Genomic DNA, 11,051 nt, shown 5'->3' on the forward strand with positions numbered 1-11,051 from the left:
AGTACTTCGCCACTGAGTACTTACCTCAAACTTGTCCTTCTTGAAGGTTCTGAAGATGCGATGGAGTGTAAGAACTGCGAGCTGAGACAACGTCAGTACTATTGTGCAAACTGTCTGAGAAACCAGTAGGCAAAACATTTGTCATGAAACACAACCCGTGCTGACCTTGCTTGACATACACTGGCAGTTTACGCGATTTTCGCCTTCAAACTCACCATTTTTCCTCGGACAGAAATGAACATATTGCTCGCGCATCCCGGGCATTCAAGTCTATTGAATCTGGTCGCCTCCTTCGTGCAGAGATTGCACGAGCGGACCACAGCCTCGACCAGTTAGCAGATAGTCTTGCCAATGTGAGAAGAGCCTGCGAGAACAGTACGTGTCTTACCCTCGCTCGCATCTACTTTTCTAAGCGATATAGAGCGCGACCGCCTCCGTACCCTCCGAGAGACCATTGCTCAACGTAAACGCACACTTCATGCCGCACGCCTCCTTCCACCCCAATCACAAACGCTTACCAAGGAATCTCAGGAGCTCTCTGTGTTAAGTCAAACTATTGCTAGAGCACGCTCAGGTCTTGTACAGGAGCTAGTAGAAGTGTTTCACGTTGTCGAAGTTGGGGGACGACCTGCAGTGGGTGGGCGGCCAGGCGCAAGAGGAGAATGGACTGTTGGCGGACTGGTTCTTCCAGTACCGGGAGATGTTAGACGTACGTTACAATTACTCACTATGCCAAGAATCTGATCACATAGGGCATATCATAGGATACCCACCGGATCATATCAATGCCGTGATAACACATACCATTCACTTTCTGGGACTTCTTACTTTCTACCTAGGCATCAAACTCCCTTTTGAAGTTTCGTGGTCTTGCAGAAGATTCGGTGTCGGTATGCCTTGGATCGGAGCAGGACAAGGGACGGAATCCTGGGCAAAGTGCGTCACTTACTGTATTTACAGCTTGAGTTTTTCACCCATCATTATCTCCTACGGATAGATGGACAGCCAAACACCCTCTTCACCTCACATCAAATCCTTCCTCTACTGCCTCTTCTCCCTCTTCCTCCCCATCTCCTACGCTACCCGTTTCACTAGCTGACTCAGAGGCTCCAGAACAGGTATCAGCACATGGCCAAAACCAATCGTTCACGACCGGCCTCGCAATGCTTCTCTACAACGTGTGTTATCTCGCTCATAGCCAAGGTGTCGAGATTCCCTTGTCACAGGCGGGCGATGCGTTGAGTAATTTATGGGCGGTATGTTGCAGCGGAGAGCTTGGGCGGTGAGTCTCCGGCGCTTTATTCTTCTTTCGTCGTTTATTCATTCTGTTATCCGAAATACACGTTCTTATGTTGATCTCCCATTGTAGTCGGTCGCACTCCACCACCCCGCTCCTCTTACCTCCAACCCCTCCCTCGTTCACGCTCGACTTTGCCCAGGTCCTTCAAGCCACTGCTGCTAGTCCTGCTCGAGCAGCACGAATACGGCCGGGACGTTCAGCGCAAGAAGCTGGCATCAGTAAGATGAGGAGTGAACGTATCGTAGAAGAGGAAGATGGCTGGGACGTGGTAGAGCTTGGTGGAGAAGAGGGATTTGGGTAAATACACAAGCTGAGAGAGGCAGTCGATGATTAGATGGTGGTGACTATAGACATTTAGAATAGCTCGATTTATGACTCTGCAGGAGACCATCAATTCTGATGAGTACATTTGTATATAATCGGTGTTAGCTTGTATCTTACTTATCCTGCATCTACTGGTGCGCATGTAATCCGTACTCAAATATATCTTACATCTTGAGACGTTTGATTTGACTACTCATAAGGCCAGTCAAGACCGAACACAAAACACCAGTGTGTCCACTCAAAGTAGCAGCCCAGACGAATGTAGGCACAAGCACCGAACTCGACACATGTTGCCTATGAACGGGAAAAATACGTGGGACCGTCTGTGGGGACTTTCCCCTGGAATGAATCGGAGCATGAGTCGGGTTGGATGAGAACGAAATTACAGGTGCGAGGCCAAGGACGATGATGATTGCATCATGACCTTGAGCTAGCTCCTTTTGTGTGACGCACGGGCACTTGAACGCCATTCAACCAAGTGCACCTCGCCGTCTGCTCTGACACAAAAGCCTAGCTGTGATAATGCTATCGTCGTTAATTTAGCTTTACTCGCAAATCGATATCCCTGGCCCATGAAGATTCATGCATCATGCCTATGTAATGACCGCGAAAATAACTGAGAGAATAAGTATGATGACGCTGAGTATTCGTGGCATGTCTCACCGACAAACTGAGGACAAACGTAGAAAAAATCGAGGTTATAGCTTACGCCGCTTCCCAAATCCGCCCTGACCAGCCGCTGCACTTTTCCGTTTGACGCTCTCAACGAGGTTCTTGAGGCTAGTGTCATCCACCCTCGCGGGGAGTCGTGCGCCTGTCTCATCTTCAGGTAGACTCCCTTTTTGGCGCTTAGTTCGTTCGTCAATAAGTGCCACCATACTTTTCGTCTTTTTGAAGCTGTGAACACATCAGTGTCATTGGGTAGCGTAAAGAACAGGGACTGACCGGGGATTGCTGGGATCGATGGCGAATTGATAATCCTCGTGGATTGCCTTGAACCGATCATCTTTAACGTCGATAATGAAGTCGTCCTGGACTTCATCATCATCGATCACTTTCTTTTTTCCCCTTTTCTTTTTGCCCTTCTTCTCCACTTTGACGTCTGACCTCATCTCCTCGCGTGGCACTGACTTGTCGACCTCCTCTCTTGACACTCGCTTCGCCGACCCCGATGCACTCTCTGCCTTAGATTCTCCTTCACTGCCGCTGGCACTTATGCCCTCGAAGAAGTCGTCATCGAAAGAGACTGTTTTCCCAGGCCGCCCTTCACCTTCGTTATTCGTGACTGTCGTAGCTTTTACTTTAACCTCTTCCTTTCTTTTTTTACGCTTCTCCCTCATTTTTCTTTGATAAGCCTCCATTGTCGTTTCGTCTTCAAGATTTTTGGCCTCAGTGAGACCAGGGGCAAACGTGATCTCCATGTCAATATCATCATGTTTTCCTGCCTCGTCATCCCGGCCCCACCCTTCTGGAAGTTCGTCATCGTCTCCGGCAAGAAGCAAAGTGCGAAGCTTGTCTCTCTGGGTGTTCTTCTTGCTCCTCCTCGATACAGAATCTGGATCATTATCGGATTCAGACGATGACGACGATGCGATATATGCCTTGAAGTCGGCTTCTTCGATCTCTTTTTTTGACAGTGATCGTCTAGTAATGTGATTGCGCTCCGGATCATCGTCATCCCACGTGAGCTTGACTTTTGAATGACGGAGAGCCTGAAAGTGCAAAATGAGTGAAAAATAAATGATAACGATGAAATTCCCCTACATCTGTCACGAATTCTACTGCTCGATAACGTGTTCCAGGATCATCTGTTGCCTCATCGCTGTACATGGCTCCGGTTAGATGAATGTCCACAAATAATGTCAAAAGGGACTCACCGATATTCTTCATCAAATGCCATCTCATCGGGCACAAAACTGAGATCGAACACATTTGCTGAACGCTCAAGCTCAGTACCTTCAAGTTCGTTGTAGATGTGCACAGCAGCTTCGGCGGTATCACATTCAACAATTGCGTAATAATACCTTTGAACATTTCATTGAACACTGCGCTAAAAATATGTGAGGTAGCGCACCGTAATCTCTCCAACTGATACTTTCTCAAAGCGTCTTCGTCGTAGTCCGCTCCGTCTCCGGTTTCGTGAATCGTGCGTTCATTGACATCCTCTTCTTTTTCTAGCTTCTTTTTGAATACTTCTACAGGTGGTCCCTCCTTCTCCTCCCTTGTGATGCGCTCTTTCCCAAACTCACTTGGATAGACGCGGACGCTCAGCACCCTCCCTCTTGCGATCGTCGCCTTTGCGCTTTTCGTGTTCTCGATAGACTTTTCATCCTTGGGTTGCATTGGCACAGGCGTCCGAAGGGTAGCAGGCGCGGCTGGCGAAACAAGTGACGAGAATATTTTGTAAAGGTGCGCTGCACGGACATGGTCCCAATCAAGATTAACAACAGCTAGTCTTCTGGTCTTCTCCATCGCTTCTTCACTGTTGTCCTCCGGGGCTGTCCTCGCATATGCAGCAGCCTGTACATCCAGATCGGCAAATACGCTCTCATCAAGATCGATCTCGCCTTCTTCATCAAGGTCCCTGCCTAATGTGACAAATCCAGGGTCATCGCTCTCGCCGCCAGAGTCACCTGCATCCTCACTCTCCGCCTCTGATTCGGAGGAGGACTCCATGATAACGCCACCACGAGCATAGTCAGGTATTGTGGGAGTTGGAGCCTCTGCCTCCTCGTCTTCTTCGTGTTCCAGCCGATAAAACCGCCTGAGGTTGTCCTTTTCATGAGTTTCAGAAATTTTTCGACCAAATTTATCCACTCGACCTGTAGCCACAGCATAAGGTGAGAAGTAGTAGGAGATTAAGTTTGAGGCGCACCCTGTTTGTCCTTTCCTTTGCCTTTTTGTTTCGATTTCTTCTTTCCCGCCTTGTCTTCATCAAAAATTTCTTTGAAACGCTCGTCAACTACAACTTTTGAGTTGTGTTTCTTGGGGCGTCGAAAACGGGGGTCAGTCTTCAACCGCGCAAATCGTGGGTCAGACATGGTGCGTCGAGCCACCGGTGACGAGTCAAACCAAAGACGATATGCCGATGGGTGCTATGATACAGTGCGGTCGAAATGAAAATGTGACTTAGCAACTGTGGATGAACACTACCATGAATACTCACAAGTGAGCGCTACTTATTGTCGCGGATGACAATCAAAGGCTTGAGCGTTTGCGTTTGGCCAGAGCGATAATTCGGAACAAATTTGAAGGATTACTCGTAGTAGTATTGAGTAGATCAAGCATGTGTCGACACCACGTGATTCTTTTCTTTACACTTCCTCTCGGCGCTTGGTGACATTTTACTAGCGCGAATGACGCGACAAACCACATCTTCCGACGATACAAAGGAAGACGGTTTTACTGGTATACGGACAAGTATCTTTGGAACTAAACACCAAGTTCCGAAATGGGTTCCAGTGACCTTGGTGAGTTGCCCGGTCCGATTCAATTACTTGTATGGACTGGCAGTTCATATGTACCACAGCTGGCCTTTTCATCCGTAGCCCTTGTAGTGCCGATCATCATGCTACGACGATATAGGCGTGGTGTCACTCCCAAGCTTCTACAAGAAGCTACTGCACCTCCTCGGCGAGGGCGAGGATCATCAACGCTGCCCGTTTCGTTGCATTCACCTGCAATACGATCCCGCCCTGCCTCACAAACGGTACTAAAGGAGGTTCCTACTCAGTCTGCCGCCTCCGAAAACATCTGTATTGAATGAAGATAACCCTGAACAATTTTTCAACGGTCCTCTGTACACCCTCAAAGCCCTTAGCATCGCTACTGCTCTTGTGACGCTAGGTGCCACAGCCTCTATTTGGGGAGTAATGAAAACTCTCAATGCCCGTGATGTGCGTCCTTACAATCTCATGACTCTTCTTTCTGGAAACTCAAGCAACTTTTTCCTATGCTTAGGCCAACGAGTTTGCGGAACGTATGCGCCATGCGGTGCTGACCAAATTACCCGTCCTCTCATACCAAATATATCGTCCAGCTGAAACCCACCAGGACGATGGTAATGATTCTGCGCTGACAGAAAACCCTGTTTCTGAACTTGTGAGATGGAATTGGCAAGAAGCAGAGGACCGCCTTAGAGAAGCGTTCGACAAGGGAGGGTTTAATAGTTGGGCATCAGCTGCTCTAGTAGAGGTGGAGGCAGAAGCAACGGTCGAAAGAGCAAGAAGGGGTTTCACTCAAGCCCAGGACAAGCCGACTAGTTGAGAATGATAGATCTTACTTCGAGGCGAATGGTTAGCAATATAACGCACATGCATATATCATGGTGGGCATAACGGATGTAAGAGAAATGTGGATCATGCAGGGACGCGACATCCCACCAAGATGTCCAATATTTTGTATGCGTACATCCTCTATGCAGCCTTGGCCAGGGTCTTCCTGACGACATCTCTCCGCTGCTTCTTTGTGACCATCACGCTGAACCGCTCAAAGTCGTTCAGTGATCGTCTCTTCTCCATGGCAGCACGCTTCTTGGCCCATGTTGAGGATTCCCACTTAGCGACGGTACCCTCCTTTTCCACTTGCTTCCGGATAACACCAGACCCTGCGCCGCGAGGAAGTTTTGTTAGAGCAATAGGGGTGAGGGTGAGGTGGCGGTAGGGGAAGGATTGGCGCGGTACGCCGGTGGTTGGGCCGTCAATGATTGCCTATACATTGGCAGGATAGTATGAGATCAGTTTTTATTCTTGCGTATTATATCATTGTACACACCCGGTTGTGGTCTATGATCTCAGCAATGACAGCGATCTTGCCTGCAGATGGGCCAGACTTGAGAAGGACCACTGTTGATACTTTAGCTCGTTCAGTGTAGCACAAGTCATAAACAATCGTACCTCGTCCAACCTCTACGAAACGTTTGAAAGTCGAGTCCTACAAGTGAATAGCATTATTAGAATCTAATTCAATCAAGCACCCGAAAGACAACGATTGTTCGCTATGTGCCATGTGATATGAGTGTTGCACCACTGTGTTGACTACATCGGATATGTGGCACCTCCATCCATCTCAAACTCGACCAGTTTCGATCGAAACCGATATCAGAAGTGGTACAATGCTTGATCAAGGGGTTCAGATACACAGAACAGCGACTTACAGTCATGGGGAATTATTTGAGGGTGTCCGTCGACGTCGTTGACGCTGGTCGTGTAGTTGAGATGATGTGTCGGAGTTTGGCACGGAATTTGCCGAGAGGTTATTCCATCACCCTTAGAATACTCGTGATTAATTATCGTGAATTGACCGTGATAGATTTTAATCTCGAATTCTTACCCGGAAAATCATAGTACTGGATAGTGTCTGGAATGCGTACATGTGTTGCTATCAGCCGCTGCGGGAGCGTGCTAAGGAAATATGGCCCAAGACACCTCAGTAAGCACCGTGAGTTGTTGAGCAACGCTGCCGTCGCGCACTCAACCTTCCAAGTCGACTTCGGGCATTGGCGATCGCATCATGGAAAGCGGCAAGGTGAGCTGCAAAACATAGACATTGCGAAAGTAGTTGATACGGTGGTACACGAATAGTACAGGTACAAAAAAGTAGAATCAATCTTCTCTATGCTCTTGTCGCGGGTTCGACGAGGATCCTGCTTGGTGCTGACGCAAGTTTCAATACAACCCATGAAGCATGTTACGGAAAAAATACGCACTTGTCTCAGTTTTGCCAGATGAATTTTCAGCGTTTCCGCATAGTTCTCAAACCCTAGAGACACCATGGCGTACAGGATATCCTCGCCTCCGATCGTTTTCCGCTTCTCCATCTGACATTTCTCAGCGGCCTCAGAAGTAATGAAACTTATAAACTCTGAAACACATTCCTGAACGCACTCCTTGGCATCCTTGGCAATCTTAGCGGTGTGTGGAACGGACTGCTTCATGATACGGGAGACATTTGCAATCTATCAGAAAGATAAACAAGTCAATCAAGCCAGATAAACGATAGTGCGCACGGGTAGAAAACGATCCTGCTCCCGATACTCTCCCACCTCTTGGTCTGTGATGGGCGTCGGTTGTGGTGGTTCGTGTACTGTTTCTGGTACACTACCAGAGCCGTCCTCCTGCGGCGCGATCATGGGTTGAATCTCTGACATTTCGACCCTTAAGTAGCCCTGAGTGTATTCAGCGCGAGCTGAAGAGAGTGTAAAGGGCCATATCCGTCACCGCCAGAATGACTTGCTGACCTTCGAAGGCGATGGAATGCCGTGAATTTCCCACCGTCGGTGGCGGCAAATTTCTAAAAACAGTTTACTCCATCCCGAACGATATTTTTGTTCATATTCAAATTGGGTGAGTTTACTAACGCAAGTCAAGTAGGTAGTTGCTCGATCATATCGGCCAACTGCCCTGTAGTTTTTCAGGATATCCATAACGCTTCAGTTGACAGGCAAGGTCCTCTTGCTGATACGCAAATTCTTTACAAGAATCTTCAGCCGTGCATTAACGATATGAACATCTTGTTCCTTCCTGTCCATGCGAAATTCTCCTTGACGAGGTTGCGGATCACGACATGCGATTCTTCATCAAGTTGTTGGTGTATGGTATGCCTTCTCATCCGTTGGCAGTGGTTATGCACGCATAGCCAGCAACGTGAATTTAGTATCGAGTGAAGATGCTACGCCCTCGCTTCCACCAGAATGGGACGGGGCTTCACAGGGTTCCTGTTATTCCTCCTGCAAGGTAGACTATCCCATTGGCATCGAGGATTCGGGTCTTGAAAAGCAAAGATACCACGCAGCAGTCGCAAACGCCTATAGATTCATCAAGACGTTGGATACGGAAGGCGGTGTTGACCTGCTTCTGTTCTGCGTTCGCGCTGGCCGAATCACTACTGCGCTTCAGAGCAATCACGGATCTTTCATGAATTCCTCTCACAAGAAGGTTCCCATCGTTATTGCAACTACGAACCTCGAGCAGAGGATGGAGGACTGCGAGCAACACAGTTAGACAAGGTTGCAGACGGCGCGGTATGACTGTTCGTGACGCTGCCTGATCTTATCTGTATCACCTTCATTAACGGTCAACGCGGTAATACAGGCAGGTGTGGCCAGCAAATCTCATCCCGTGTCTAATTAGTAACGGCCATGGTGACACACAGGTGGAAGCTTGATGTATCAATCTTACAGGGACTTGTGGAAGTACCCTGCCTGGGTTCAGGCTCCCATCACAGCAAGATTTTACGGGCCTCAGGCTTCAAGCTTCAAGCCACAGCGATTGCAAGCACATTAAACCACGCATGTTGCTACTATCAAGTTTCTGGCACCGCTTTTTCAAAGAGAAAATTGGCGTTTGTGTATCGGTTGAACGTTAACGTTAACGTTGACACCCTGCCGCATTGCTAATTATATACCCTAATCCAGAACTAACATACAATATTAGCCCACAACCCAATAATGCATGGCTCTTACGCCATCCCAACAGCGTACGTATGGAACATGCAGTATCCATGCGTCGTAGTCAATTTTCCCTAATCTGGCACCTGGACGTCCAAGTAATCAAAGTCCGACGTTCAACTAATCAGGATGATATTACGACGTACAAGTCAAGACCTGCCATCACATGTCCATCGAGCCAGATCTGATCGTTATTGACGACTAGCTAATTAACTGTTGTTTAACCTCGTCAACCCCAGTTAGTTGATTCCGAGCAGGACACACCAAACTGGTCATGACCTAGTACTATTCAATTTAACCCGGGTTAGTAACAACACTGTTCCGAAGTGTTCCTCTACTAAACTTCAGCCCGATGTTGGGATGCAGACGAGTCAGGCAGGTGGCTTGGCACTCGGAAACAGTACAAATTTATGCAGGGACCAAAAGAAATAGCCCTACACGCAGTTTTGCCGTAATTGCAGCTCTGCGTTATACGTGATCAACGCACACCATGAACGCGAGATTCGATTTCCAAGAAAGGTGATCAATCAAATCCTCGAGTCCAACATGAGTTTGCCTCGAGTTGTTCGAGAATCTGGCAGGTGCCTTTTTCAATTCCACGAGTTGGCGTCTGAAGGATGGGTCCAAGAAACGTGATCTCCTGCAAGTATGTGTCTGTCCTTATAAGAACTGCCGCATCATCAAGCGTCGGCCGAATACTTCAATTGAGCCTATCAGCCTGAGGAGCATCCCTTCCAAATGACTTTACAGTACGTAGTCTTCAGGTGCTCTTCGTACTGTAGTTGTCTTATATTGATATGTAGGACCAGGCCGGATACTCCTGGTAGGCATGTAGTCTCCAGATGAAGATCCGTATTGTTCAATATTAACAAGCGAGGACAGGCCTAAAACTATCGTACTCTTTGGGGCGACGGGAGCAGGCAAAAGCTCTGTCATCAATCTCATGGCAGGAAAAGAGGTAGCACATACATCTCTTAGCCCGGAACGCTGTACATTGCAGTGGAAAGAGCATACTGTCGACTTCGATGGTGACTCATATATGGTTTTCGATACCATCGGGATTGAGGAACCGCAGCTGGGAATCAAAGAGTACCTCGAATCTGTCGAAAACGCCTATCGGCTCATCAAGGAATTGGATAGACAAGGCGGCATTGATCTACTTTTATTCTGCTTTAGCGCCGGCAGAGTCACTGCTGCACTTCAAAGCAATTATCGGCTCTTTCACGAATTCCTCTGCGAAAAGAAGGTTCCAATTGTTCTTGTGATCACGAACCTCGAAAGAGAGGAGAGGATGGAGAGTTGGTGGGAGAGACACGGAGCTACTTTCGGCAAGTATCAGATACAGGTCGCCGGTCATGCGTGCATCACTGCCGCCAATCGGTTGGACGGCAGACACCAAGTCCTTTATGAACAATCGCGCATCACGATCCGCAACCTTGTCAAGAAATTTACTGTCGACGGGCAGAAGCAGGCATGGACGGGAGGGGACAATCTGTTCGTGTCGTTGATGCGCAGACTGAAGGAGTTACTTACAGGGGGTTCGCATCTGACAAGGAGGGATATTGTCCCTCATCTCACGAAGCGTTGTGGTATATCTCTGAACGTTGCAAAAGAGTTGGCTAATATGATCAAGCAAAACGTAGCATGACCTCTCATTGAACTTATGCCTTATCCGATTATAGTACACTGTCGTTGTAGACTAGTAATACGGCCTTACCCTCATGAATCGGCACATATACTACATATTTGCAAACAGTTATATCTCGTATATCAGTGCGATGTCTCAAGCCGCATTATATAAATGCGCAGGGTCTTCACGTAGTTGGCCAAACGTGAATTTGATAAAAATTACTTTGCAGTCTAACCCCACTCAAGCTCCTCAACCTTTCAAAAGCACTGCAAACATCACATTGTCTCCAATGCCGATTAACTCCAGCAAGACTGATACATTCGATGATCAGCAGTGCGACTTCTTCTCTG

The 11,051-nt window shown here is 48.0% G+C and overlaps 7 protein-coding genes across 7 annotated transcripts; 4 read left to right on the forward strand and 3 right to left on the reverse strand.

Moving 5' to 3' along the window:
* The first annotated feature begins 15 nt into the window (after positions 1-15).
* Positions 16-1,613, forward strand: F5147DRAFT_726684 (UV radiation resistance protein and autophagy-related subunit 14-domain-containing protein). Its single transcript, XM_041439190.1, is given in 7 exon segments — positions 16-125; positions 142-143; positions 190-375; positions 422-709; positions 765-936; positions 998-1,282; positions 1,370-1,613. The coding sequence occupies 7 exon segments, from the start codon at positions 61-63 to the stop codon at positions 1,599-1,601; spliced, it is 1,230 nt and encodes a 409-aa protein (XP_041285603.1). The 5' UTR covers positions 16-60; the 3' UTR covers positions 1,602-1,613.
* Positions 1,614-2,208: 595 nt separating this feature from the next.
* On the reverse strand, positions 2,209-4,911 carry F5147DRAFT_44327 (uncharacterized protein). Its single transcript, XM_041429894.1, has 7 exons — positions 4,791-4,911; positions 4,500-4,719; positions 3,699-4,446; positions 3,502-3,648; positions 3,389-3,446; positions 2,570-3,336; positions 2,209-2,521 (listed from the first exon to the last, which is right to left on the reverse strand). Exons 2-7 carry the CDS (start codon positions 4,663-4,665, stop codon positions 2,323-2,325), a joined length of 2,085 nt encoding a protein of 694 aa, XP_041285604.1. The 5' UTR covers positions 4,666-4,719; positions 4,791-4,911; the 3' UTR covers positions 2,209-2,322.
* A 164-nt stretch (positions 4,912-5,075) lies between these two features.
* On the forward strand, positions 5,076-5,890 carry F5147DRAFT_587551 (uncharacterized protein; the record flags this gene model as incomplete). The annotated part of the gene is given in 3 exon segments (XM_041432006.1): positions 5,076-5,379; positions 5,393-5,520; positions 5,585-5,890. 3 exon segments carry the CDS (start codon positions 5,076-5,078, stop codon positions 5,888-5,890), a joined length of 738 nt encoding a protein of 245 aa, XP_041285605.1.
* Positions 5,885-6,982, reverse strand: F5147DRAFT_726695 (ribosomal protein L14-domain-containing protein). The gene is made up of 5 exons (XM_041439191.1): positions 6,956-6,982; positions 6,780-6,891; positions 6,520-6,556; positions 6,398-6,468; positions 5,885-6,333 (listed from the first exon to the last, which is right to left on the reverse strand). The coding sequence occupies exons 2-5, from the start codon at positions 6,783-6,785 to the stop codon at positions 6,040-6,042; spliced, it is 408 nt and encodes a 135-aa protein (XP_041285606.1). The 5' UTR covers positions 6,786-6,891; positions 6,956-6,982; the 3' UTR covers positions 5,885-6,039.
* A 156-nt stretch (positions 6,983-7,138) lies between these two features.
* On the reverse strand, positions 7,139-7,932 carry F5147DRAFT_726696 (histone-fold-containing protein). Its single transcript, XM_041439192.1, has 3 exons — positions 7,632-7,932; positions 7,332-7,580; positions 7,139-7,278 (listed from the first exon to the last, which is right to left on the reverse strand). Exons 1-3 carry the CDS (start codon positions 7,770-7,772, stop codon positions 7,228-7,230), a joined length of 441 nt encoding a protein of 146 aa, XP_041285607.1. The 5' UTR covers positions 7,773-7,932; the 3' UTR covers positions 7,139-7,227.
* Positions 7,933-8,188: 256 nt separating this feature from the next.
* Positions 8,189-8,625, forward strand: F5147DRAFT_780901 (uncharacterized protein; the record flags this gene model as incomplete). The annotated part of the gene is made up of 2 exons (XM_041442534.1): positions 8,189-8,219; positions 8,279-8,625. The coding sequence occupies 2 exons, from the start codon at positions 8,189-8,191 to the stop codon at positions 8,623-8,625; spliced, it is 378 nt and encodes a 125-aa protein (XP_041285608.1).
* Positions 8,626-9,561: 936 nt separating this feature from the next.
* On the forward strand, positions 9,562-10,719 carry F5147DRAFT_644035 (P-loop containing nucleoside triphosphate hydrolase protein; the record flags this gene model as incomplete). The annotated part of the gene is made up of 3 exons (XM_041433132.1): positions 9,562-9,820; positions 9,875-9,898; positions 9,954-10,719. Exons 1-3 carry the CDS (start codon positions 9,810-9,812, stop codon positions 10,717-10,719), a joined length of 801 nt encoding a protein of 266 aa, XP_041285609.1. The 5' UTR covers positions 9,562-9,809.
* Positions 10,720-11,051: the final 332 nt, after the last annotated feature.

This window comes from Suillus discolor (genome assembly GCF_016758755.1).
Source record: "Suillus discolor strain FC423 chromosome Unknown F5147scaffold_119, whole genome shotgun sequence".
NCBI lineage: Eukaryota > Fungi > Basidiomycota > Agaricomycetes > Boletales > Suillaceae > Suillus > Suillus discolor.

Coding starts and splice junctions, on each gene's coding strand:
- F5147DRAFT_726684 (XM_041439190.1), top strand. CDS start 61: ATGGAGTGTAAGAACTGCGAGCTGAGACAACGTCAGTACTATTGTGCA. Junction 710..764: donor AGTACCGGGAGATGTTAGAC/GTACGTTACAAT, acceptor GGCATATCATAG/GATACCCACCGGATCATATC. Junction 937..997: donor GGGACGGAATCCTGGGCAAA/GTGCGTCACTTA, acceptor TCCTACGGATAG/ATGGACAGCCAAACACCCTC.
- F5147DRAFT_44327 (XM_041429894.1), bottom strand. CDS start 4,665: ATGTCTGACCCACGATTTGCGCGGTTGAAGACTGACCCCCGTTTTCGA. Junction 4,447..4,499: donor CAAAGGAAAGGACAAACAGG/GTGCGCCTCAAA, acceptor CTGTGGCTACAG/GTCGAGTGGATAAATTTGGT. Junction 2,522..2,569: donor ATCGATCCCAGCAATCCCCG/GTCAGTCCCTGT, acceptor ATGTGTTCACAG/CTTCAAAAAGACGAAAAGTA.
- F5147DRAFT_726695 (XM_041439191.1), bottom strand. Junction 6,469..6,519: donor TTTCGTAGAGGTTGGACGAG/GTACGATTGTTT, acceptor AAGTATCAACAG/TGGTCCTTCTCAAGTCTGGC. Junction 6,334..6,397: donor AGATCATAGACCACAACCGG/GTGTGTACAATG, acceptor GCCAATGTATAG/GCAATCATTGACGGCCCAAC.
- F5147DRAFT_726696 (XM_041439192.1), bottom strand. CDS start 7,772: ATGTCAGAGATTCAACCCATGATCGCGCCGCAGGAGGACGGCTCTGGT. Junction 7,581..7,631: donor AGCAGGATCGTTTTCTACCC/GTGCGCACTATC, acceptor TCTTTCTGATAG/ATTGCAAATGTCTCCCGTAT. Junction 7,279..7,331: donor ATCTGGCAAAACTGAGACAA/GTGCGTATTTTT, acceptor AACTTGCGTCAG/CACCAAGCAGGATCCTCGTC.